Source organism: Oncorhynchus keta, chromosome 37 (genome assembly GCF_023373465.1).
Source record: "Oncorhynchus keta strain PuntledgeMale-10-30-2019 chromosome 37, Oket_V2, whole genome shotgun sequence".
Classification (NCBI taxonomy): Eukaryota; Metazoa; Chordata; class Actinopteri; order Salmoniformes; family Salmonidae; genus Oncorhynchus; species Oncorhynchus keta.
Window position 1 is genome coordinate 20,746,319 of NC_068457.1, and position 27,395 is coordinate 20,773,713.

Sequence of the window (27,395 nt, forward strand, 5' to 3'; positions counted from 1 at the left end):
AACCAATGGAAGAATCTTAAAATGTATTCTAAAACTCACAGGCAGCCAGTGCAGAGACCTTAAAACTGGTGTAATGTGTGCTCTCTGTCTGGTCTTTGTCAGTACCCATGCTGTAGCATTCTGTATGTTTTGCAGTTGACCAATGGCTTTTTTGGGTATACCAGACAGGAGAGCATTACAGTAGTCAAGCCTGCTTGTAATAAAAGCATGGATGAATCTCTCTGGATCAGCCTAAGAGAGAAATGGACACACCTTGGCAATGTTCCTCAGATGTTAAAAATGAATTTTGATCACATTCCAAATGTGTGATGAGAAATTTAGTTCAGAATCTAAAATAACACCTAGGTTTTTTACCTGGTGTTTAATCTTTATTGCCTATGAATTCAAATGTGCGGCTAGATTCTCTCTTTGTGCTTTGGCTTCAACAATAAGTACCTTGATCTTATGATGATTTAGCTGGAGGAAGTTGTGAGCCATCCAAGTATTTAAATCACTAATACAGTCTAATAATTTATCCTTGGAGCTAAAGTTGTGTATCGTCTGTGTAGCAGTGGAAATCAATGCTGAGCTTTCTGATAACGCTGCCAAGGGGTAACATATATAAATTGAACAGTACCGGTGTCACAATCGCCTGGAGTGGTGGGTGCAGAGTCAATTGCAGAGAGCAGAGGATACTGGGGAAACCCATCTTTATTGGGATTCCCACACGAATGCCCAAAACCATAGGCGATAAACAGACAGAAAAATAGTCCGACCCAACACAGGGGACAAACAGGACAAACAGACAGGACAAACAAACAAACAAACAAACAGACAAACAGACAGACAGACAGACCATGACTAACAGAAAATAATCCTGCACGAACATAGGCGGGCCTAAAAGGCTAAAATAGACATAAATCAGGAAACAAAATAAGGGACAGGTGCAAGGAATAAGACCAAACGAACAGAAAAGGAAAAAGGGATCGGTGGCGGCTAGTAGACCAGTGACGACAACTGCCTAGCGCCGCCTGAACAGGCAGGGGAGCCACATTCGGTGGGAGTCGTGACAACTGGACCCAAAATTGAACCATGTGGAAAGCACATGTGATATGTATTTTCTTTGAGTTATGTTACAAGAAACACTTGACTGGTTAAATAGGTCCTAAAACAATTTAGAACTGGACCGGAGAAGCCATCTCACCTCTCTAGTCTTTCCAGAAGGACATCATGGTCAACAGTGTCAAATGCAGCACCTTAATCTAAGAGTACAAGGACAGAAAGTTGTTTGGCATCTGTGTTGGCTCTAAGATCATTTACTACTTTAACTAAGACTGTCTATGTGCTGTGGTGGGCATAAAAAACAGAATAGAATTTTTCAAAAATACAAACTTCTAATCAGGTCTTGCTTGACTGATACCGAGCCTTATGTTATCTAATCTTACCTCTGAAATACACTGCAAACTCATTACATTTAGATTTGGAGGAAAGTTCAAATAGGTTTGCAGGGGTAGGATTCATCAGGCCATTATTGGTCGAGACTCAAATTATTCTGATTAATAGTGATGAAGTTCAACAAATGACCCCGGTTGGCATTTATAATTGCCTTGTTATATATGCCAAGTTGCTCTCTCAGAATATCATAATGGACCTGCAACTTTTGTTTCAAATATTTTTTATTAAACACACACAAGAATGGTGTATAGGTATACAAGACAGATATACAATTCTTACTTAAACATAAAAGAGCATACAGGAACAACAAGACCCAGAGTTCTGGGTGCAAAACAAATAATACAAAACACGACATACAAAACAAGGACATGTAGAAAGAAAGAGGGTAGATGTCCCGCCCCCCACCAGAGATAATTAATCTCTTCCCTGTGCTATCGAGGCTGTTTAAAAATGTTTGTAGTCCTCACTCAGTTCCTCAGATCTCTTAAAACAAAGGTCGTTAAAACCTACCTGAGTGACAATGGTGTCAATATTGAAGTAGTTGGCCAGAACTGTGGGCAGGAGGGAGTTGATGCCATGGACACAGGCTCCTGGGTGACAGTGGAACTTAGTCTGTCCACAGATCTTCTCTGATAGATGAACGGTGGCCAGGTGCCCTTCTTTGCGAGGCATCAGAAAACTTCCCTGGTCTTTGTGGTTGAATCTGTGTTAAAAATTCAATGCTTGACTGAGGGACCTTACAGATAATTGTATGTTTTATTTAACTAGGCAAGTCAGCTAAGAACAAATTCTTATTTACAATGATGGCCTACACCGCCCAAATCCGGACGACGCGGGGCCAATTGTGCACCGCCCTATGGGACTCCCAATCACGGCCGGTTGTGATACAGCCTGGATTCGAACCAGGATGCCTGTAGTGACACTTCTAGCACTGAGATGCAGTGTCTTAAAAATCATGTTAAACAATATTGTTACACACAGAGTAAGTCCATCCAAGTTATTATGTGACTTGTTAAGCACATTTTTACTCCTGAAATTATTTAGACTTGTCATAACAAAGCTGTTGAATACTTATTGACTTAAGACATTTCAGCTTTTAAATTGTATTAATTTGCAAAAATGTCGAAAAACATAATTCCACGTGGACATTATTGGGTATTGTGTGCCAGTATGCCAGTGAAACAACATCTCAATTTAATACATTGTAAATTCAGGCTGTAACACAACATAATTTGGGAGAAGTCAAGTGGTGTGAATACTTTCTGAAGGCACCTTTTTGACAAACTAAATGTGAGGTGAACTATTACTTTAATTGTAAAATGTTACCTTAATGGGCTTGTTCGACATTGGCGCCGACTGCCGACTGTCTGATCTACAAGGAACTTTACATCGTAAATAATTGCTCATTATTATTTGTCGATCAGTCAGCAAGTCACCCATGATACATGACGGTTTTGATCCTCACGAACACGGCCTCCGTCAGCTGCGCTTACCACGGACTGGCTGGGAAAACTGTGCTAGACTACAGTAGAGGGGGGTTGATGGTGACGCAGGAAAAACACCCAAGTGCAGACAAAAAAATAAGCAAGGAAGAGAGATCATATTAGCAGATCTGGATGCATGCATGAAAATATTATGTAACACACGTTGACAATTAGCGAAACCCAGAATAGAAAGATTCATAGACAGGACAAGTCAACTCAAGGAAGTTCCATCAAATTTTGGGGTAAGTAACATTGGGAAGCTAGCAACAATGGTGCTAACTGGCTAGTATAGCTAGATAACATTTGAGTAATCATTAACAATGAAACGTTATAGCTGTCTAGCTTCAAGGTGTAACGTTACACATATGCTTTTCATTAGATAAAGAGGAGAGAGTAATAGCAAGCAAGGTGCCTGACATCGGCAGAATGAATGCTGAAATGCCGGTTTGTTTCTGTATGTAACGTTGGCTAGTTAAGTTAGCTGTTATTTTTGGCTGTGGCAAAATGGCTGACGTTTCCCATACCAACCTGTTAATTGTTTGGATTTTGAAATATAACGGTTTCCACATAGCTAGTTCAAGGTCAGTCTCAACCAGACAAGATGTTGGCTAACTTCTTGGACTAGTGGTGTTGACAGATATGGGCTGGTGTTTGATCAACAACCTACCAATGCACACAGACTGTTGATTGTTGTGGCAGCGCCATTAGCTAACGTTAACTAGCATGTTAGCGCTACTACCGATGTTGAGTAAGGAGAAGGCCCTTGCAATGCTTGTCAGTAGCTAGCTAACTAACGTTACGGGCCTTGATAACGTTATGCATTAGTTATCGTCCAGACTCCTGTTGCATGAAGTTATTTTTCACATCAGTTAACCGTGTTCCAGGCAGTGTTTGCAGGCGGGTTATTTTCGCATTGTTTGAAATATTTGGCTAATGCTACGCAATCTAGCAAGTGTAGTTAGCTACTGGCTAGTTAGCGGTCTCTCATATCTAGAATACACCATACAATGTAACAGCGACACTTATTTTGAGATTGAGTTGTTTGCTGTAACTAAATCAAGTTTTCCTTATACTCCATTTACCAAGTAACTTTATTTAATTAGCTGTACAATGTTACTCAATGACGTGTCCTCATAGAAAGAGATTCTGGTGAGGAAAGCGGATCGTGATAAGAATGATTCGCAAGCCAAGGACCAAGTACATTTTTATTCACACACATCATTCAAGCAACCTTCTCATTTGTCGTAACATAATGTTTTCCTTTGTGCCAAGCTCCTTGTAAACCAACGGCTGTCACAAGAAATGTCCAAATATCTTGACATGCCTATCTGCATCAAACTGTCTCCAGAACAGAAACTGAAGGTGGAGCCAAGGGTAGTCTTGAAAATCCGACCCTAGTTGCCTCTGCCTAGTGTCGGTTTTTGAGGCTAGCCAAGGAGGGGGCTGGCATTGGATCTATTGACAAAGATTAGATTTCAGTTATTTGCAAGCAAGGCATTGTCAATAAAAGTAATTGTTGCCGATTTTGAGGCCTGGTAATATGCTTACTTTGTGCATTTCCGGATACAAACGCAGCACTTTCAGGTGAAATTAAGTTGTTTCCTCAGTCATGACCTCGCTATGCTCACTTCAAGTTTTACTCAAGTCAGCAAAACTAAGCCTTGACCATGATGACCTGAATAGTTGTCGTATACTAGCTGTGTATACACACTGCCATGGCAGCTGTGCCAGCTGGAATTACTATATTTTCAGCAACCCCCAAAAGTTATCATTTGAGTTTTAACCCTAAACTTGCACCACTGATTCAGTTATTCAACTAATCATAACACCTTTGACTAATTAAATCAGGTGTGACGGTTTATGGTTAGAACACACATGTGGAACGTCTGGGGGTGCTGAGGAGAGGGTTGGGGAAACCCTGGTTTATGGTCAGGTGCTTTCTCAAGACTCAAGGTTTCTTTTCATCTGATTGGTTCCTCAACCGTTCTTGCTCCTTGGGTCATTGATTCCGATTGGCTTGTCAACTTTCATTCACACTGTAGCTGTCAGCTGTAGCCTACTCCTGCCGGCTTGCCTGATGATGCTTGAGGTAGAAGTCGGCCCAAACCACAGATCTAGGATCAGATTCCCCTTCCCGAATACTAACCTCTTCCATTAGATGGAAGCGGATACATCTGAAGACGGGAAACTGAAGACAGCCAATAATAAACCTGTAAACTGAGCTCAGAGGATCGTAACTCAGCTGGAGACTGTCTTAATGTGTCTCAAGACTTCCAGTGTCTCACAACTAGACACACAGACCTTTCCTACCCAGAAACCCTATCCCCTAATCTTAATGTTCCCTCATAGGCACTTGAGTGGATTGAAGGAGCCTGAGGCCCTAAACCTATCTCTTCCATCCTGACTCATAGTGATTTAAGATGTTTTGCTTTGTCACTCTGCTGTTGTGTAAGGTCAATATTCTACACAGACTCTCTCCAGTCCTCCAGTACCCCCCAACATCACACATTTGTCTTACAGGCCTGGGAAAAAAACTGATTCAACTCATTGAGGGCTTGATGATTAGTTGACAAGTTGATTCAGGTGTGCTTGTCTGGGGCTCCAACAAAAATGTGTGACTGGAGTTGGGAAACATTTACAGTACTGGGACACATTGTTGGACTGCCACAACTTTATGTCAGTGGCACTGGCAGCCAAGCATAGATGGCCTGATTTCAATCCAATATGCTATTATTAATCATTTTGTGCAATTGTTAAGAATACATTGTTTGTCAGTAAGCACACAATGGCTTGTTCTCCTTGTTCAATCGTTCTTGTTTAGTTATTGTATTAGGCTTGGCTAATATAGCCAGGTGATATCTTGAAACCTCAATATCCCATGCATGTTTTGCTGTAGTGAGACGTGTGTAACCTAGGGGCTGCAGTTAGTTGGGGTAGGGTTAGGCTAGGGTCATGCTCTGTGTGACCAATCAACAGTTTGTCAGTAGCTGTATACTGTCTTGCACAGTCTAGATATCTCTGAACCAGTTCGACAGAGACTATTAATAGGCCAGTGTGGTGCATGGTTGATAGTCCTGTGCTGTCTGCAACTGGAAATAGGAGAGTTGATGGCAGTGGGGGGGCTTCTGTCTGTTGGTATTTGGGCTAGTGTGTATGTAATAATTCCACCCCGTTGTCAAGCATGCGTAAATAGCATTTTAATGTCTAAGACCCAGATTGTGGCAGAGTGAGAGTAATTTGAATTGGTCTCGCTTCGTTGAAGAGTCCTGTCTTGCAAACATACTGTGGAATCATGGCCTTTGGATGTTGTTTCGCAGCTATTTTTACACCTCAAGAGTGGTCTGAAGTTGTCCATGTGATGTTCACTACATTGTACACAGATTAGCTGAAATGCACATGCCTCAGTCCCAAATGCATGGGAAAAAATGGGGCATCAACCATTCTAAATCTCTCTCCCCTGTCTCTGTCCCACAGCTTCTGCGATGTTTTCTGCAACCCTCCCTGAGCCTCAGCAGCCGGAGCGTTCCCTCTCAGCCGGCCTCTGGTTCTCCTTTCCTACCCAGGCAGTGATTCCCCCCCAGGCCAGGGCTTCCTAAAACAGACAAGACTGCCAAGATCTGCCCTGTGTCGATCATGACGGTCACCACACGTGGCTCCCCCGTGGGGGGAAATGATAGCCAGGGCCAGGCACCCGCTGATTCTCCGAGCCAGCCCCCACCCACACAGGCCCAGGTGAGTGTCGGGGTGTCGGGGTGACGTGTGTCTATCTATGGATAGTTCCCCAATTATCAGTGAACAAGGTTACCCGCATGTCAACTGTATGTCTGCGTGAAGTTGACTGACTAATATGGAGCGATCTGCAATGCCATATGCTTTAGTACTTACTTACTTAAACCCATCGCCCCATGAGGAGCATAGGACAGTAGTAGGCGTTCATCTTTAGTATGAAACGGCATGAGTCATGTTGAGGCCACAGCTGGATGTTCTCCAATGAGTGAAGCTCTTTGTAATTTAAGAGTTTCTGAGCTGTGGACAGGATCACTGATGTAAGCCTAATTACTGTCACATAATTGTATAAGCTTTATTTATAATCTAATGTTTTTTAAATGAATTTAGTCCCTCATGCTCTATGAATTGTGTTTGTTTGACTTTGTGCTTCCTGTGAAGTTCCAAGGCTTAATTACCTACCTTCCTCACTGTGTGTGTGTGTGTGTGTGTGTGTTCCCGACTAGAGTTTACCTCTTTTAATCAGTGTCTGTAGTATGCTTGCTATTAATGTGTGTGCGCGTTGCAGGCGGTGTCCCCGAACCCGTCGACCACGGAGCCGTCTCCTGTGAGCCCACCGGCGGCGGAGGAGGAGCAGGGCCAAGGAGACTCTGCCCCTGCTCTGGAGGATGAGGAGCCTGCCTTCCCTCACACTGACCTGGCCAAGCTGGACGACATGATCAACAGGCCCCGATGGGTAGTCCCAGTCCTGCCAAAGGGGGAATTAGAAGTTCTACTTGAAGCTGCTATAGACTTATGTAAAAAAGGTGTGTCTGTCATCGTATACAATATACATCCATATAGGACATCTTTTTCATTTGTCTTCTATTGATCTCTCTTTGTTTTCTGCCTTTAATCGTTGCCTCTTTCTGCAGGGCTTGATGTGAAATGTGAGGCGTGCCAGAGGTTTTTCAGGGACGGCCTGACCATCTCCTTCACTAAGATCCTCACAGACGAGGCTGTCAGTGGGTGGAAGTTTGAGATCCATGTAAGGGACGTGTGTGTGTGTGTGTGTGTGTGTGTGTGTGTGTGTGTGTGTGTGTGTGTGTGTGTGTGTGTGTGTGTGTGTGTGTGTGTGTGTGTGTGTGCGCACTAGCACTTCCTGTTTGAACTACAGCTGATTGTCCTTCCCTCCACAGAGGTGTATCATCACCAACACACACCGGCTGGTGGAGCTGTGTGTGACCAAGCTTCCTCAGGACTGGTTCCCCTTACTGGAGCTACTGGCCACAGCCACCAACCCCCACTGCAAGTTCCACATCTACAACGGCACGCGGCCCTCTGAGACCATCCCCGCCGGTGCCACGCTGGCCGACGACGAGCTCTTCGCCCGCCCACCTGACCCTCGCTCACCCAAGGTAGGCCCCAACTCACCCTCGCTCACTCAGGATTCCTCGCTTGATACAGTATGTCCAAGTTTTCAACATGAATAAAGCTGTCGTCAGTGATTAGCCATTCATTGTTTTCTCTCCATCTCTCCCTCTCTCTCAGGGCTGGTTGGTGGACCTGATTAATAAGTTTGGCACGCTGAACGGGTTTCAGACTCTACACGACCGCTTCATGAGCGGACAGGCACTCAACGTACAGATCATCGCTGCCCTCATCAAGTATGTTTGCACAGATGGACCAATGTAAGGGACTTGTAAGGGACGTGTGCGTGTCCTAACCCGTGTATGTCTTCCCTTCAGGCCGTTCGGCCAGTGCTATGAGTTCCTGACCTTGCACACAGTGAAGAAGTACTTCCTGCCAGTGATCGAGATGGTTCCTCAGTTCCTGGAGAATCTGACGGACGAGGAGCTGAAGAAGGAGGCCAAGAACGAGGCCAAGAACGATGCCCTGTCCATGATCATCAAGTCCCTGAAGAACCTGGCCTCCAGGGTGCCCGGTCAGGAGGAGACCGTCAAGAACTTGGAGATATTTAGGTTGAAAATGATCCTTAGGTGAGATTCCTTCAGTTGTTTTCTTTTTAGGTTGTTATTGTATAGAATTAAAACTGTCACATTGGGGTTTGAGCACCTCGTGTGATGAGTGTTTTGGACAGTCAACTGCTGTTTTATTATTAAGGGAAAACTCCACCCAAAAACTATATTTTGGTATTTTTTTCATTAGTCCATTGTTCACATAGTCCCAAACTTGTTTGCTAACATGCACATTTTTTTTTCAAGATGTATAACTTTCAAAATACATCTGGTATTTTTCTGACATGCAAAACATTTTGGGACTCTGTCAACAATAGACTAATGAAACAAATACCAAAAGATAGCTTTTGGGTGGAATTTTTATTTTCGATAAGATGGTTAGGCTTTTAATTTGTTGATTGGTCCCCAGGTTATTGCAGATTTCCTCATTCAACGGCAAGATGAATGCCCTGAACGAGGTCAACAAGGTCATCTCCAGTGTGTCCTACTACACGCATCGACATGGCAACCCTGAGGAGGAGGAGTGGCTGACGGCAGAACGCATGGCGGTGAGTCACCTAGCCCCTAACAGTTACTCCTTATGAATGATAATGGACTGGATTTGTATAGCGCTTTTAAATTGCTCATCAGAGTTTAATAGTCAATTCCAGTTCAATTCCCATCAGTCGAATTGGACATGGAATTTCTCCACAGGAATGCAAATCTATGCCTGACGTTTGTCTTTCTCTCCCTTTCTCTCAGGAGTGGATCCAGCAGAACCACATCCTGTCCATCGTGCTGAGGGACAGCCTCCACCAGCCTCAGTACGTAGAGAAACTAGAGAAGATACTCCGCTTCGTCATCAAGGAGAAAGCCCTCACCATGCAGGACCTGGACAACATCTGGGCAGCGCAGGTACTGAATTAAACGTGTCATGGGAAAATGGGTCTCAGCAATATGGGGATTTTAATGTACTTCCTATTCATTGAACCTATACAGGTTATTCTCATTTGTGAAAAATATATATTTTGCTAGAGAGACCTTTTCCTTTATGGGTAGGGGAAGGGGTTGTTTTTAGAACTATGCCTAAGTGTCTTCTGTGTCTGTTTCTATGTCAGGCTGGTAAGCACGAAGCCATAGTGAAGAATGTCCATGACCTTCTGGCCAAACTGGCCTGGGACTTCTCTCCAGAGCAGCTCGACCATCTCTTTGATTGCTTCAAGGAGAGTTGGACGAATGCGAGTAAGAAGCAGCGTGAGAAGCTGCTGGAGCTGATCCGTCGTCTGGCGGAGGACGATAAGGATGGAGTGATGGCCCACAAGGTGCTCAACCTGCTGTGGAACCTGGCTCACAGTGACGACGTCCCCGTGGACATAATGGACCAGGCCCTCAGCGCACACATCAAGATACTGGACTACAGCTGCTCTCAGGTAAAACTACTGTTACTGCTACTGGGTTGTATTCATTAGGCACCAAATGGAAAAAAAACAGACTGAAACTGGGACACTCTACCTAAGCTTGTCAAATGAGAATATCTTGTTTTTTTTGTTTTCTGTTGCAAAATGTTTTGCTACGATGTTCCCTAATGACTAGGACCCTGCTCTGTGCTTCTGTGTTCCAACAGGACAGAGACACCCAGAAGATCCAGTGGATAGACCGCTTCATCGAGGAGCTGCGCACCAACGACAAGTGGGTCATACCAGCCCTGAAGCAGATCAGAGAGATCTGCAGCCTGTTTGGGGAAGCTCCTCAGAACCTCAGGTAACGAAAGACTCTCTCCACCTCCCTGTCTCTCTCCCTTTCTCTCTCGCTCCCTCATCTCATCTCTTTTTCCCATTGAGTCAAAGCTTGTGATGAAATATTACACGTCTCTCCTTCCCTTTCCTCTTCCCCATACAGTCAGACCCAGAGGAGTCCTCATGTGTTTTATCGTCATGACCTGATCAACCAGCTGCAGCACAACCATGCCCTGGTCACTCTGGTGGCTGAGAACCTGTCTGCCTACATGGAGACCATGAGACCGTTCTCCAAAGCTGAACATGCAGACTTTGACCCTCAGACGGTCAGAGTGGGAAGTCGCTACAGTCATGTTCAGGAGGTCCAGGAGAGGCTCAACTTCCTGAGGTAAGACAGGCGGCTGTCTACAGGTATCTCAGGATGAAAACATTGACCCTTGACTGCTTTTCTGGGCGGTGGGGCATTTCTCAGTCTGTGGGAATGAAAGTGGCCGTTCTGAGTCGTCTGTTAGTGTCTAACTGCTTTGAACCATCTTGTTCTCCAGGTTCCTGTTGAAGGACGGACAGTTGTGGCTATGTGCTCCTCAGGCCAAGCAGATCTGGAGGTGTCTGGCTGAGAGCGCTGTCTTCCTGTGTGACCGGGAGGCGTGCTTCAAATGGTACGTACACATTTGTTTAGACCAGCCTTGTATATTATATTAAATATTATTTCCCTTTTGAATTATTCCAGGTTAGTTCAACTCAAATGTTATTGGTAGCACTTCACTTAATTTGTTATAATCAAGTATGAGCCTTTATAATGTCTTTATACTGTCTATTCCAACTCTAGGTACTCTAAGCTAATGGGAGATGAGCCAGACCTGGACCCGGACATCAACAAGGACTTCTTTGAGAACAATGTTCTGCAGCTGGACCCGTCCCTGCTCACGGAGAACGGCATGAAGTGCTTCGAGAGGTTCTTCAAGGCTGTCAACTGCCGCGAGGGCAAACTGGTGGCCAAACGCAGGGCCTACATGATGGATGACCTGGAGCTCATAGGACTGGACTACCTCTGGAGGGTGAGTGTTAAACAGCTTATCAATGTTCTAAAGCTTTCTGAACATACTGTAAAACCTGGAGCTCATAGGACTGGACTACCTCTGGAGGGTGAGTGTTAAACAGCTTATCAATGTTCTAAAGCTTTCTGAACATACTGTAAAACCTGGAGCTCATAGGACTGGACTACCTCTGGAGGGTGAGTGTTAAACAGCTTATCAATGTTCTAAAGCTTTCTGAACATACTGTAAAACCTGGAGCTCATAGGACTGGACTACCTTGGGAGGCATTTGACTTAAACTCCTCTTATTGCTGTTATAAGCTTTTATAGACAACAGTCTGGTTCCTGGATTAACCCTGGAGGAGGATAGTGAGCAAAACAGCTTTGCATTTTTCTACCAGGTGGTGATCCAGGGTACTGATGACATCGCCAGCCGAGCCATCGACCTGCTGAAGGAGATCTACACCAACCTGGGGCCCAAGCTGCAGGTCAACCAGGTGGAGATCCACGAGGACTTCATCCAGTTGTGTTTTGACCGTCTGAAGGCGTCGTACGACACGCTGTGTGTCCTGGACGGGGACAAGGACAGCATCAACTGTGCCCGGCAGGAGGCCATCCGCATGGTTCGCGTGCTCACCGTGCTCAAGGAGTACATCAACGAGTGTGACAGCGACTACCACGAGGAGAGGTCCATACTGCCCATGTCCAGGTAGGAGAGAGAAACACACACACACAGACTCACACCAACACACACTTGTGAAAGTTAGGTCTAACTTAGTTTGTCAGAGTCTCAGTGCCAACATTTTGACAGACCGATCCCTCTTTCTTTCTCTCAGGGCGTTCCGGGGGAAGCACATCACGTTGATCGTTCGTTTCCCTAACCAGGGTCGTCAGGTGGATGACCTGGACATCTGGTCTCACACCAATGACACCATCGGCTCGGTGCGCCGTGGCATCCTCACACGCATTAAGGCCAACGCCACGCACACCAAGATAGAGCTCTTCATTGGCGGGGAGGTTGTCGACCCGGCGGATGACAGGAAGCTGATTGGACAGCTGAACCTCAAGGACAAAGCAGTGAGCTAGTCATTTCGTAATCAATGGCCCATGCACTGGTTTTGAATTAGGGCTTAGTTTCCGATGTGTTTAAATACAATTTTACTCTCTCTTGGAATCACTAATCTACTGGGATTAGATGATGACAGCACAGTGTATCTGTTAGCGTTTGGTTCAAATTGGTATATTGTGTGTGTGTGTGTGTGTGTGTGTGTATGAAGTTGATCACAGCCAAGCTGACCCAGGTGAGTGCCACCGTGCCCTCCAGTCCTGACAGCTCCTCAGACTCCTCCACTGCCTCGCCCAGTAACCACGGCAACCACTTCAGCGAAGGACCCAACCCAGAGGTGGAGGGCTGCCTGCCTGGAGTGGTAAGACACACACACACACACACACACCTTTCCTCACGTGAGAAATGTCAAATGTGTCGTCTTCTCCTGAGTATCGTCTTCCTCTCTAGATCATGTCTCTCCACCTGCGCTACATCTCGTTCCTGTGGCAGGTAGCAGACCTGGGTTGTACCCTCAACATGCCTCTGCTGCGAGATGGAGCCAGGCTCCTCATGAAGCTTATGCCTCCAGGTACACTGTCTTTCTTTCTCACGCTCTCATTCTTTCTCATTATAGCTTGCTGTCCTTCTGTGGCCCCAAAACAGCATCTCTCATCCTTCATCTGCGTCTCTCTCTCTCTCTCGCTCTCTCTCTTACTGTGGTTTGAAATGATTCGTCCTGACTGACTGATGTTCTGGTTGAGCTGTGTGTAGACAACGGTACCGTGGAGAACCTGCGCGCTATCTGTCTGGATCATGCCAAGCTGGGAGAGAACAGCCTGAGCCCCACACTGGACTCCCGCTTCTTTGGCCCCTCGCCCTCACAAGTCCTCTACCTCACTGAGGTTGGTAACACACACCACTGTGTGTGTGGTGGTTTACATGATTGATTCATTGCCCCTTACACTCTTCACATCCTCCTGCCACGTTTGATTGGATTGATTCCCCAGGTGGTGTATGCGTTGCTGATGCCGGCCAGCGGCACCCTCGGCGAGGACGCCAGCGACTTCCAGTACAACTTCCTGAAGAGCGGCGGCCTCCCGCTCGTATTGAGCATGCTCACCAGGAACAACTTCCTGCCGTCGGCCGACATGGAGACGCGGCGGGGGGCGTACCTCAATGCCCTGAAGATCGCCAAGCTGCTGCTGACCGCCGTGGGGTTCGGACACGTCAAAGCTGTGGCCGAGGCCTGCCAGCCCGTAGTAGAGGGGACCAGCCCCGCATCACCAGTAAATAACTCTATTGTATTGCCGTTAAATTACCTCTGTAAATACGGGGAAAACCTTGTAGTACTACAGCTTAGACGAGTGCAGAACAATGAGAGTAGCAGGACCCTTGTTACCAGACCCCGAATGGACAGACCATGATCACCTCAAACATAACTTCATTGTGTATTTGAATGAGCTCAAATATGACTGGTGTTCTTAATCCACTTTCTTCTGTTTTTGTTCCTCTCCAGATCAACCAGGTGACCCACGACCAGGCCCTGGTCCTCCAGAGTGCTCTACAGAATATCCCGAACCCCGCCTCTGAGTGCATGCTCCGCAACGTGGCCATACGACTGGCCCAACAGATCTCTGACGAGGTGAGACGGCGCGTCTATTGAGATGAGTGCTTACACATGCGTTCAACCGGGTAACAACGGCAAGTAAAAAAGAGTACGACCGTAAACGTCTGCTCACTTTTTTTGGCAGTCTCTGCCCCCGAACTCCCAGAACTTCTTCCAAGCATCCAAGTACATCCCAGACCTCTGTGTGATCCGGGCGGTGCAGAAGATTGTATGGGCTTCAGGCTGTGGCACTGTACAGCTGGTCTTCAGCTCTAATGAAGAGATCAGTCAGATCTATGAGAAGGTAAAACCCTTTCTAAACTGAGATGGTGTGTGCTTGATTCTTAAGGTGTGTATTGCAGACTTCTAGGGGTTTGTATGGAGAGTTTCTGTGTCTTCTATAAACTCACAGCGGTGTGTGTGTTCATCACCTCTACAGACGAACGCGGGTAAGGAGCCGGACGGGGAGGATGAGATGGTGTGCTGTGAGGCACTGGAGATCATGACCCTGTGTTTTGCTCTGCTGCCCACCGCTCTGGACACTCTCAGTAAGGAGAAGGCCTGGCAGACTTACATCATAGACCTGCTACTGCACTGCCACAGCAAGTATGTCTGCATCTGGCTGTTAATCTATGTCTGTGTTGTGGATCTGTTCATTCGGGGCATTTCCTGGACACAGACTAATCCTGGACTGAAAAGCATTTTCAATGATGGATTCTCTATTGAGTTTATTATAGGAGTAGGCATAATCTGTGTCGGGGAAACCGCCCCTTGGTGTTCAAACTTAATCTCACAAAAACAAGCCCATATATAACTGTCATCTGACGATGTCAAAATCACCTTTTGACGGTGAAAGGAACCTGTTGTCATCTTCCTGTCTGTCCCCAGGTCAGTTCGTCAGATGGCTCAGGAGCAGTTCTTCCTCATGGCCACTAGGTGCTGTATGGGACACAGACCCCTCCTATTCTTCATCACCCTCCTCTTCACTGTTTTAGGGGTGAGTATCCTTCCATCTCTTCACTGTCCCCTACTGACACAATAGTCATTCTTCGGCTTTGGGTAGATGTTGCCCTTAAGGACAGACCTCGGATCAGTTTACCAGCTCTCAATCCCAGCCTTCATCATTAGAGGAGGAAATGTAACACACTGAAACTCTTCACCCCACTCCATTGGGACCCCTTGTAACACGTATCCTTCCTCTCCTCCAGAGCACGGCGAAGGAGAGGGCGAAGCACGCAGGGGACTACTTTACGCTGCTGAGGCACCTGCTGAACTACGCCTACAACAGCAACATCAACCTGCCCAACGCTGAGGCGCTGCTCAATAACGAGATCGACTGGCTCAAGAAGATCAGGGTATTGGACAAGAGAAGTCTTTTCATTGTTAGAAAATGAAATGCAGTTTAATATGATGTAGTTTAGAGAAGACCTAAGATGGGCTTTCATATCTCTCATAAATATTACCGCTAAATGGCAGTTTGGTGTTTTTTCCACTAGGATGAGGTGAAGCGGACAGGAGAGACTGGGGTGGAGGAGACCATTCTAGAAGGTCACCTGGGGGTCACCAAGGAGCTGCTGGCCTTCCAGACACCAGAGAAGAAGTACTACATTGGCTGTGAGAAGGGTGGGGCCAACCTCATAAAGGTGGGTCATTATGTTGTTTATGAAATCCAGTATGGTTGCCAAATAGTTCACTCAATATAGTCACAGGACAAGCCACCATAAGATGATGCTTTGTCCATTCTGTTAATTCACCCCACTCTTTCTCCAGGAGTTGATAGATGACTTCATCTTCCCGGCGTCTATCGTGTACCTGCAGTACGTGAAGAGTGGGGAGTTCCCTACGGAGCAGGCCATCCCTGTCTGTAGCAGCCCCGCCTCCATCAACGCCGGCTTCGAGTTGCTGGTGGCTCTGCCGGTCGGCTGTGTCCGGAACCTCAAGCAGATCGTTGATACACTCACTGACATGTACTACCTAGGTACACCAACTATACACTCAGACATGTACTACATAGACACTTAATCTGTGATCTTAATTCATAATTATTATTTTTCTCACATATTCCTCTATCTATACTGGTAAATTATACCTCTCCTCAATGAATTCTAAATGTTTTTCTGATATTCATTGTTGCGTTGATCATATATGTGGAATGGATAAACGTTAAACAACTCCCTCTCCTTCTCTCCCTGTCTCTCAGGTTGTGAGGCTCTGACGGAGTGGGAATACCTCCCCCCAGTGGGGCCGCGGCCCACCAAAGGCTTTGTGGGGCTGAAGAATGCAGGGGCCACCTGCTACATGAACTCTGTCATCCAGCAGCTCTACATGATCCCGCCCATCCGTAACGGTGTCCTGGCCGTGGAGGGCACCGGCACCGACGTGGACGATGAACTGTCCGGGGACGAGAAGCAGGAGAACGAGGTGACCTGACTGACTGGGAATCAATCAAAACTGTATTCACTCTTCAGATTGAATAACTGCAAAATGACTTGCTTAAAGCTACAATCTGAGATGCTTTTTATGGCAGCCCCAGCCCTTGGTATAGAGCGAAGGGACTAGGGAAATGAAATCCCTCATATTACCGAGTCTTTATGGATGTTGTGTAGAGGAACCAAGATGTACATTTTGAACCTAAATAATCCATCCGGTGTATTGTTACTTTCCCTCCTCAGACTAATGCAGACGGAACGGCGCGGGATGAGGTGTTCGCCTACCAACACCAGTTTGACGACAAGCCCTCGCTGAGTAAGTCGGAGGACAGGAAGGAGTACAACATTGGGGTGCTACGCCACCTACAGGTCATCTTTGGTCACCTAGCCTCCTCCCGACTGCAGTACTACGTACCCCGAGGCTTCTGGAAACAGTTCAGGTGAGCTAACGATAGCAGGCTGAGGTAAAACAATGAAATGTCAAGGAATGTAGTGGTGTACAGATTACAACCTCTTTATTTTGATACCAATTTCACACAAACGGTCTTGGAAGACTAAGAGCTATCTCTATCGATCTCTCTCCTGTAGGTTATGGGGTGAGCCGGTGAATCTGCGAGAGCAGCACGATGCCCTGGAGTTCTTCAACTCTTTAGTGGACAGTCTGGATGAGGCTCTGAAGGCCATGGGCCACTCCTCCATGCTCAGCAAGGTGCTGGGAGGCTCCTTTGCCGACCAGAAAATCTGCCGTGACTGCCCCCACAGGTGAGTTGTTTTCATCCATTTACTAACACTGGCGGAACCGAATGAACGACCACTCATCCTCCAGATGTGCGAATATTCTAAAACCTGCATAAACAAAATATGTGCATTTCCCCACCAGTGTGGTATTTCCACCAAATGGACTTGTTTTGGAAAAAATCAGTGCGTGATGACGTAGTGCACACAAAGTACTTTTTCGCATAACCTTTCTAGGCCAGGCGCTAGCGGAACCCCTCGACAACATTAGGCTGAAAAGGCACCGCGCAAAATTCAAAAATATATTTTAGAAATATGTAACTTTCACACATTAAGTCCAATACAGCAAATGAAAGATAAACATCTTGTTAATCTACTCATCGTATCCGATTTCAAAAATGGTTTACAGCGAAAGCACAAAATATGATTATGTTAGATCACCGCCAAGTCAAAAAGAAACACAGACATTTTTCCAGCAAAAGATAGGAGTCACAAAAAGCAGAAATACAGATAAAATTAATCACTAACCTTTGATCTTCATCAGATGACACTCATAGGACATCATGTTACACAATACATGTATGTTTTGTTCGATAATGTGCATATTTATATCCAAAAATCTCAGTTGACATTGGTGCGTTACGTGCAGTAATGTTTTGATTCCAAAACATCTGGTGATTTTGCAGAAATACTCATAATAAACATTGATAAAAGATACAAGTGTTATTCACAGAATTAAAGATAGACTTCTCCTTAATGCAACCTCTGTGTCAGATTTTTTAAAAACTTTACGGAAAAAGCATAATCGGAGAACGACGCTCAGAACCCAATCCAGCCAGAGAAATATCTGCCATTTTGGAGTCAACAGAAGTTAGAAACAAGTCAAACGATGTATGGAATCAATCTTTAGGATGTTTTTAACATAAAACATCATCAATAATGTTCCAACCGGATAATTCCTATGTCTGAAGAAAAGCCATGGAAAGAGAGCTAACTCTGTCGGTAGCGCGCATCACGATCCTGAGACACTCTGCCAGACCACTGACTCAAACAGGTCTCATGAGCCCCTGCTTTGTAGTAGAATCCTCATTCAAGTTTCTAAAGACGGTTGACATCTAGTGGAAGCTGTAGGAAGTGCAACTTGACTCCATAGATACTGTGTATTCTGTAGGCCAAGCTTTGAAAAACTACAAACCTCAGATATCCCACTTCCTGGTTGGAGTTTTCTCAGGTTTTCGTCTGTCATATGAGTTCTGTTATACTCATAGACATCATTCAAACAGTTTTAGAAACTTCAGAGTGTTTTCTATCCTATACTAATAATAATATTCATATATTAGCATCTGGGACAGAGAAGGAGGCAGTTCACTCTGGGCATGCTATTCATCCAAAAGTGAAAATGCTGCCCCCTATCCCAAAAGAGAACTTCTCATGTATCGAATACAAATCTGAAGTGCAATGTGTCCATTGGATTTTCCACTCGACCATTACTTTTGTCACAAACTGTTGTGGTAAATAGACAATGTGCCTACTCTGGTCTTGACATGTGCGCTCCAGCTAACAGCTCTGAGTCAGTGTGGGTTGGCTAGTCTACATGATGACATTATTCTGGAGAAGAGAGAATTTATTATTATTTTTTGTTAAACAGCAGTCATATATTTACCATCTTGTCACCAGAATAAGATCCATGATATTTATTGGAAAGGAGCGTCAAGCTCATCACCTTTAATCTGTAGCCTAATAAACTGCATGGTTTCCTGAACCGTAGTGGGAGGACCCACACAGTGTCATCGCATGACTCAAAGTTTACTTCCATATGATGATTATTATATAAATGTTTGCGCATTTCTCGCATAATACATTTTTAACAAAGATCCCACCATGTTGAACGAACAAAACGTGGTTAGTGACACAAAATGGCACCACATAGTTCTCAGTTATCACAGGCATGAATTATAATAAGTGAAACTGTTCCACCATCTTGTTCCCAGGTATGAGTGTGAGGAGTCCTTCACCACGTTGAACGTGGACATCAGGAACCACCAGAACCTGCTGGACTCTATGGAGCAGTACGTCAAAGGAGACTTGCTGGAGGGAGCCAACGCATACCACTGTGAGAAGTGTAACAAGAAGGTACCTCACTCTTCTCCTGTCCTTCATCATTCCTGTTGAGTACTCAGTCCTTTGTTTTCATTCCATTGCAAAATAGCAGTGTCGATATGGATAGATACTTTAGGATGACATTTCTTACTGTTTTGTTTTATCCACTACAGGTGGACACAGTGAAGCGTCTGCTGATAAAGAAGCTTCCTCCAGTGCTGGCCATCCAGCTGAAAAGGTTTGACTACGACTGGGAGAGGGAGTGTGCCATCAAGTTCAACGACTACTTTGAGTTCCCCAGGGAGCTGGATATGGAGCCCTACACTGTGGCCGGGGTGGCAAAGCTGGAGGGAGATGACGGCAACCCGGAGAGCCAGGTAGATTACTTTTATATCAAATTTGATTTGTGTATTAGAGCTCTAAATGTTTCACAAAGTTCTAAACAGCAACCATGAAAGAGTAAACAGAAGCAGCATTGGCAAGGAGACTCATCATTAGTCCAAACATTGTCTGTACTCAGTCACTCCTCCCTCCTCCTTTCCCTCTCAGATGATCATGCAGAACGAACCATCGGAACCCGACCCACCAGGCTGTAGTTCTAAGTACCGCCTGGTGGGGGTGCTGGTGCATTCGGGCCAGGCCAGCGGTGGCCACTACTACTCCTATATCAGCCAGCGAGACTGCGGCGCCGGCGGTAGCGCTGACAGTGGGCAGAAGGAGCGCTGGTACAAGTTTGACGACGGTGACGTGACGGAGTGCAAGATGGACGACGATGAGGAGATGAAGAGCCAGTGCTTCGGGGGGGAGTACATGGGAGAGGTGTTTGACCACATGATGAAGAAGATGTCCTACAGGAGGCAGAAGAGATGGTGGAACGCCTACATCCTGTTCTATGAGAGGATGGATGCGGCAGGGGGAGGGGCCGCAGTGGAGGCAGACGGAGAGCTGGCCAGGTGCATCTCAGAGTTGACTGTGTCTCCCACTACACCACGACAGGTGGGGATCAGGACTGTGTGCATTTGTTTGTGATAAAGTGCAGAGGCGAGAACCTGTGGGTGTGAATGAGTCTGTTTGTGTGTATGATGACGTAATGCTCATAACCGTACTAATGAATTCCCCCTCCCCTCCCAGGTGACGATGCCGGGGGCCATTGAATGCAGTGTGAGGAAGCAGAACGTCCAGTTCATGCACAGCCGTATGCAGTACAGCTTGGAGTACTTCCAGTTCGTCAAGAAGCTGCTGACCTGCAACAGCGTCTACCTCAACCCTCCCCCGGGTCAGGACCACCTACTGCCAGAGGCAGAGGAGATAGCCATGATCAGCATCCAGCTAGCAGCGAGGTTCCTCTTCAGCACCGGGTTCCACACCAAGAAAGTAGTCCGGGGGCCCGCCGGTGACTGGTGAGTGGGTTGTCTGTGAGAGGGAGAAAGTGTGTGTTTTTCTTTATATTGTAAGACAGCCTTGTAACTCTCTTTCCCTCGTCTCTCTCATTTTCCCTCTTTCGGTCTACTCTCCTCCCTCCCCCACCTTCTCTCCCTCTCTCTCAGGTATGACGCCCTGTGCATCCTGCTGCGCCACAGTAAGAACGTCCGCTGCTGGTTTGCCCACAACGTTCTGTTTGCGTATCCCACGCGCTTCTCTGAGTACCTGCTGGAGTGTCCCAGTGCCGAGGTCCGGGGGGCCTTCGCCAAACTCATAGTCTTCATCGCCCACTTCTCTCTGGCGGACGGGCCATGCCTCGTCCCCACCAGCTCCCCTGAGGGGTCCACACAGGTACGGAGGGAGAAAAGGGGGAGTGAGAGATGGAGGGAAAGAGTAGAGAAAGTGTGTGATGTAATACTAATGACCATACTTGGTATTCACATGTAAAAAAATACAAATGAACTTACCACAATCAATTTCAATAGTAAGTTAGCAAAAATAGATATGATTCTGCAACCATGGAGAAGTAAATACTTGTCTATTTATGGAAAAATCACATTGATTAACTCTGGTCCTATTACAGTTTACTTACTTACTAATGGCACTGCCTACTCCAGATGACTCGTTTAAAAAAATCATATGAGCAAATAATATTTAATTTTATTTGGAATGCTAAGCCAGAAAAAGTTAAACGTACCCATTTATATAATGAATATCACTTTGGGGGGCTAAAATGATTTAAATATTAAAGCTTTCAACCTCTCACTAAAAGCTTCACTTATGTATATATACTTAAACCCAAAATGGTTCTCCAGTAGATTAAGGCTCATCCTTTGTTAAAAAAAATATTTTTTGCCTTCATACAGATTACAAATTCTCATTTTCGATGAATTGAAAATGAAATGTTGTTTCAAGTATTGCCCTTTTGTTTAACAAGCCATACAAAGCTGGTTGCAATTTCAGTTTTATCCTCCAGAAATGATAGAACAAATGTTATGGTTAAACACAAATATACTGATTATTTAAAAAAACAATACATTCTTTGTGGAATAAAAAAAACCCAGGTATTTATTAATGATATTATGATTAGAAACGGAAGAGTTATGTCACATTATGCAGCTATCGAAAATATCTGGGAATATCTGCTCAATCCAAATTTATAACCAACTGATTGCAGCACTACCATAAAAATGGAGGAGGCGAGTGGAAAAGGGAGAAGGCAGGGAACGTGTTTGCCTGCCATATATTAAAGATACAAATTGGCTGAAAGGAACTGGCATAAATAGAAAAATATACCAGTTTCATTTCAGGACAAAAATGTTGTGCCATACAGAATGTAAATAAATGGAAAGAGATTTTCGATGTACCGATTCCATGGAAGATGGTTTATGAACTGGTACAAAAAACAACACTTGATTCAACACTTATTGTTTTTCAATTTAAATTATATACAATTCTTTGCACCAACAGAACGCTATATATATGGGGTGTACAACAATCTCAGCTCTGTAGATTTAGCTGCAAAGAGACAAAATCAATAGATCAATTATTCTGGTATTGCCTCAATGTAGCTTGTTTCTGGTCACACGTTCAGGGAATGTTTTAAAAAATCATAACGTGCCATTAAAATGAACCTTACAAGTTGCAGTGTTTGGCGGTTTCGAAAGCTGTAGTCACTAAATAATATAATACTCGTGGGAAAGGTTTTCATCTTTAGCTCATCTGTGGATACTATACGTTTTAGAAAGGTTCAATTATGTTAAAGAGCACAATTCCAAAATATATGGCTAATGGAAACCAAACGAGGGGGGTCTATGGTGATAGGTGGGATGGGCTGAGAGTAGCTGAGGGGCAGGATTAAAGAGCTGATGTCTATGGTGATAGGTGGGATGGGCTGAGAGTAGCTGAGGGGCAGGATTAAAGAGCTGAGGTCTATGGTGATAGGTGGGATGGGCTGAGAGTAGCTGAGGGGGGCAGGATTAAAGAGCTGAGGTCTATGGTGATAGGTGGGATGGGCTGAGAGTAGCTGAGGGGGCAGGATTAAAGAGCTGAGGTCTATGGTGATAGGTGGGATGGGCTGAGAGTAGCTGAGGGGGCAGGATTAAAGAGCTGAGGTCTATGGTGATAGGTGGGATGGGCTGAGGGGGCAGGATTAAAGAGCTGAGGTCTATGGTGATAGGTGGGATGGGCTGAGAGTAGCTGAGGGGGCAGGATTAAAGAGCTGAGGTCTATGGTGATAGGTGGGATGGGCTGAGGGGGCAGGATTAAAGAGCTGAGGTCTATGGTGATAGGTGGGATGGGCTGAGGGGGCAGGATTAAAGAGCTGAGGTCTATGGTGATAGGTGGGATGGGCTGAGAGTAGCTGAGGGGGCAGGATTAAAGAGCTGAGGTCTATGGTGATAGGTGGGATGGGCTGAGGGGGCAGGATTAAAGAGCTGAGGTCTATGGTGATAGGTGGGATGGGCTGAGAGTAGCTGAGGGGGCAGGATTAAAGAGCTGAGGTCTATGGTGATAGGTGGGATGGGCTGAGGGGCAGGATTAGAGAGTTTATGGTTGGTAATGTATTATTGTTAGGTGACTGCTTTATATTAAAGTCCCATTGATGCTAAATGTATGTACATACATGTAGCAGAAAAGCTGTAAAAAATACAAAAATATATTTGGCCGACTGGGGGGGGGTGCATGGGTAAATAAAAAAAATGACCTGTAATCTTTGACCTCCTGCATCAGGGCTGTGATAACCTGAGTCTGAGTGATCACCTGTTGAGGGCTGCGTTGAACCTGCTCAGGAGAGAGGTGTCAGAGCACGGCCGACACCTGCAGCAGTTCTTCAACCTCTTCGTCATGTACGCCAACCTGGGTAAGACGACGTGCGTGTGCAGGAGAAACGCTGTTGGTTTGTTTCTTGCTGGAATAAAACATGGTTTCTCTTCCTCCCTCCCTCTCCCCCCAGGTCTGGCAGAGAAGACCCAGTTGTTGAAGCTGAGTGTCCCTGCGACCTTCATGCTGGTGGCTCTAGATGAGGGGCCTGGCCCTCCCATAAAGTACCAGTATGCAGAACTGACCAAGCTCTACGCTGTGGTCTCCCAGCTACTGCGCTGCTGTGACGTCTCCACACGCATGCAGTCGTCCATCAATGGTATGTTTCACTCTCTCTGTCACCGCCTTGTGGTTGCTTTCTCTTCTGCTCTCCTTTCTCTCTCGTTCTCTAATGGTTCCATTCTCTCTCTCGGGTTCACTGTCTGTCATTCTCTCTCTCCTGTTTCTTTACTCTTATTTGCGTTCTTAGAATAAAGCGAAGTGTCCAAATAGATATAAATGTATCTCACTGTCCTCTAGGTAACCCGTCCCTGGCCAACCCGTATGGAGACACCAACCTGACCACCCCCATCATGCCCCTGCAACAGCTGGTGTCAGAGATCCTCTTCGTTAGGACCAGCTATGTGAAGAAGATCATCGAGGACTGCAGCAACTCTGAGGAGACGGTCAAGCTGCTGCGCTTCAGCTGCTGGGAAAACCCCCAGTTCTCCTCTACCGTGCTGTCTGAGCTGCTCTGGCAGGTAAGTGGTTAACACTGATGACTCACTCACACACAGCGTTTTTGTTTCCCTCACCCGTCTACCTGTCTCGACCCCTAGGTGGCGTACTCCTACACATATGAGCTGAGGCCTTACCTGGACCTGCTGCTGCAGATACTGCTGATAGAGGACTCCTGGCAGACCCACAGGATCCACAACGTGCTGAAGGGTATACCAGACGACAGGGACGGCCTGTTTGACACCATTCAGCGCTCTAAGAACCACTACCAGAAACGGGCCTACCAGTGTATCAAGTGCATGGTGGCTCTGTTCAGCAACTGTACTGTGGCCTACCAGATACTACAGGTAAACCATGACAGTAATAGACTAGATATGATATGGTAGTCACCTTTCTCTCCTCTCTGCCTACCAGATCAGTCATTTTAGAATGGTGTTTCAGATATGTGCAATATGTTTGTGTCTGGATATCTTGAATGGTGTGTATCAGGAATAGTTCTAATGTTAACACAGTTATATTCGTCTCTCTCTGTTGTGCTCCCAGAGTAACGGGGACCTGAAGCGTAAGTGGACGTGGGCGGTGGAGTGGCTGGGGGACGAGCTGGAGAGGAGGCCCTACACAGGGAACCCCCAGTACACCTACAACAACTGGTCTCCCCCTGTCCAGAGCAACGAGACCTCCAACGGGTACTTCCTGGAGCGCTCGCATTCCGCACGCATGACCCTGGCCAAGGCCTGCGAACTTTGCCCCGAGGAGGTACGGAAGGTGTGTGCGCGTGGGATGGGTGTTTGCATGTTTTGTCGGTGTGTGTGTGTGTGGTAATGTAACAGAGCTCTCCTTGACTGATTCCATTGTCTATATTTCTTTCAGGAGCCAGATGATCAGGAGGCAACAGAAGATCACGACTCCTCCCCTCCCGAGGACACAGCGCTGTACCCCCATAACCCTGCTCCTGCCACGCAGTTTCAGCAGGTAGCACACACACACACACACACACACTGTGTGGCACTGCTCCAGAATTTACAGAATGCTCATATTGAACGCTGACACCTCTTTCTCCCTGTTTCCATGTCTCTCTGCAGCAGAACAACCACCCCCACGCCCAGCCCTATACGGGTCCGGCTGCCCAGCACATGAACACGCCCCAGCGGCCCCCACAGAGAGCACAGGAGAGCTGGGAGAGCACCACAGAGGAGGTGGGGCCCGTGGCGCCCCCACCCGCTGTCCAGACGACAAAAGAGTAACAACACGACACGAGGGCAACCAAACCCCCTTAACCTGCAACTCACCTCACCAAATCTCTTTGAACACTAATATCACTCAATACCTTCAAGACACCTAGTTTATTGATTGATCAAACAGTCGATTTAAGACTAGACCCAGGCTGGAGCGCTCTCTTTTCTCCAGGAGGAACAGCGTCCTCTTTGTCACCTCTGACCCTTGACTCCTGCCCTCTGGATCGGGCCAATTAAGCTCTTCAAGTTTCTATCGTAGAATTGAAATTCTATGATTTCTAGAACTTTGAGTTGGAAGAGTCTCGACCTTCTATTTCTCTCTGCCCCATGGAGACACGTCACTGCTGACAGAGAAAAAAACATACCTCTGCAGGGTTGTGTGTACAGTGTTTTTGAGAAACTTTGAGATGAAAGACAATGATGTGTGCAATGTGTGTACAGGAACTGAAACAAAATGGTGAAGGGAAGGGGTACATGTTAATGTTTTGGAATCATTAAAACCTTCCTTCCCTCGATCTCCCTCCCAACCTACTGCAATGATGCAGCAAGGCTGTCCTGGATTGGCCCCTAATATGTGACTTCAAAACTGAAAAGGAAGACCGACGTCAAATCAAATGGGGAAAAGAATAAGCGTTTCTATTGTTTTCTCTGCTTTGTAGTCAATGCATGGAGGTGAGGTTTGGCCTTTCACTGGCTGACCGGGTCTTGGTTGATGCAGTCATCTGTTCCAACACTATACTATAGTAGGTTTCAAACGCCTCTCTCGCAGTGAGGACATGTTGAATAAAGAATTAAAACCAGTATCACCCTGTGTGCACCAGTTGACAATGGCAGGGGTGGGTGTAGGCTTGTTTAATCTCTGCTCACTTGAAGTGAAAATAACTGCTTCTTGGTTTTCTTACTTTTTTCCCTTCCACATTTTGTCCTACTTGAACACAGCTACAGTCTTACAAATGTCTGTCTGTTGAGAATAACATATGAAGCATTCTAAAGCAGGGTCATGATCTACAGTAACTGCTGGTAAACAAGCTAACTGACTCGCCCAGCGTTTCTGATTGTTCTGATAGGATTCTATCTGCAACGAATGTAGATGGCTGTGTTTCAGTTGGTAACATGAATCCGTGGTTTGTTGTCAATTGTTTTTTGTTTTACTAGGAGAATTGTCTGAAATGAGCAAAATCCCTGCAAAAAAAGAAGCCCTTGATATGAAGAATCGTAGACTATTTTATTTGAATTTCCTAGATGTTGTTTTTGCTGATTTGAAAGGAAGTAGGAAGTAATTGAAGAGGAACTTTTTGGTCCATTTCTTTAAAAAAACAACACTTTGTTAATAACTGTTTTGAGTTCCATCTGCCCTGAACTGTTTTTGCAAACAATAGTTTTGGCCATGGTGTGATTGTGAATTCTGCTACAGTTCACACTTCGAAGTTGTTGTTTTTGTCTGTACAGCCGTGTACCCACTACCAAGAATACATGGAAAATGCAATCTTTACATTGTAGCGGTTTCGTATTTCATCTATGGTACATTGTAAATACCTAATGCACGCAAAAAATAATAATCAGGACATACAACGTGACAGTGACAAAACAATATCTAGTTGAGGGAATTTGCCAACAGTAAATGGCATTGCCCCAAGGGACTGGGTTGAAACTGCAATGGATTAGACACCAGATGTCTTCTAAAACTGTGGCCTATACAGACAAGCTGTGGAAGCGCAAGGTGAGGAGGGAAACAGTCTCCCTGCCCCCCCCTCCCCCAAACAAAAAGCATACTGGGGAGAAAAAAGGGGCAACCCGGGAACCTCCTGAGAGGACAAGACTATGGATGGTTCTAGATTAGGACCTAATGAGGGGGTGTGGTTAAAAAGCTGTATGGACTGATGTCATCCTTCCAGGCCCTGCCCTAAAGCACAACAGGTCATCCCTCCTC

At 45.9% G+C, this 27,395-nt stretch overlaps 1 protein-coding gene and 1 long non-coding RNA gene across 4 annotated transcripts; one reads left to right on the forward strand and one right to left on the reverse strand.

Annotated features, from left to right (window-relative positions):
- Positions 1 to 1,129: 1,129 nt before the first annotated feature.
- LOC118372385 (uncharacterized) lies at positions 1,130 to 2,908 on the reverse strand. Its single transcript, XR_004823209.2, has 3 exons — positions 2,761 to 2,908; positions 1,945 to 2,137; positions 1,130 to 1,241 (listed from the first exon to the last, which is right to left on the reverse strand). It is a non-coding gene; the product is annotated as an uncharacterized LOC118372385 (long non-coding RNA).
- A 54-nt stretch (positions 2,909 to 2,962) lies between these two features.
- LOC118372384 (probable ubiquitin carboxyl-terminal hydrolase FAF-X) lies at positions 2,963 to 26,957 on the forward strand. Of its 3 annotated transcripts, none has more exons than XM_052499541.1 (42): positions 2,963 to 3,160; positions 6,393 to 6,650; positions 7,213 to 7,450; positions 7,559 to 7,671; positions 7,823 to 8,041; positions 8,175 to 8,290; positions 8,372 to 8,623; positions 9,012 to 9,150; positions 9,344 to 9,496; positions 9,700 to 10,011; positions 10,206 to 10,342; positions 10,481 to 10,705; positions 10,863 to 10,976; positions 11,147 to 11,375; positions 11,755 to 12,062; positions 12,190 to 12,430; positions 12,631 to 12,780; positions 12,870 to 12,990; positions 13,173 to 13,303; positions 13,409 to 13,687; positions 13,918 to 14,043; positions 14,153 to 14,311; positions 14,447 to 14,613; positions 14,896 to 15,004; positions 15,216 to 15,362; positions 15,504 to 15,650; positions 15,778 to 15,985; positions 16,208 to 16,428; positions 16,680 to 16,876; positions 17,025 to 17,198; positions 19,163 to 19,304; positions 19,445 to 19,648; positions 19,821 to 20,267; positions 20,403 to 20,671; positions 20,819 to 21,044; positions 23,424 to 23,553; positions 23,647 to 23,832; positions 24,033 to 24,253; positions 24,332 to 24,577; positions 24,774 to 24,995; positions 25,101 to 25,202; positions 25,313 to 26,957. In XM_052499541.1, exons 2-42 carry the CDS (start codon positions 6,552 to 6,554, stop codon positions 25,472 to 25,474), a joined length of 7,788 nt encoding a protein of 2,595 aa, XP_052355501.1. In that variant the 5' UTR covers positions 2,963 to 3,160; positions 6,393 to 6,551; the 3' UTR covers positions 25,475 to 26,957. The 3 variants fall into 3 exon arrangements, with proteins under 3 accessions (XP_052355501.1, XP_035614141.2, XP_052355504.1); XM_035758248.2 differs by having other exon boundaries at positions 24,774 to 24,986; XM_052499544.1 differs by lacking the exon at positions 2,963 to 3,160 and adding an exon at positions 5,560 to 5,692.
- The last annotated feature ends 438 nt before the right edge of the window (positions 26,958 to 27,395 follow it).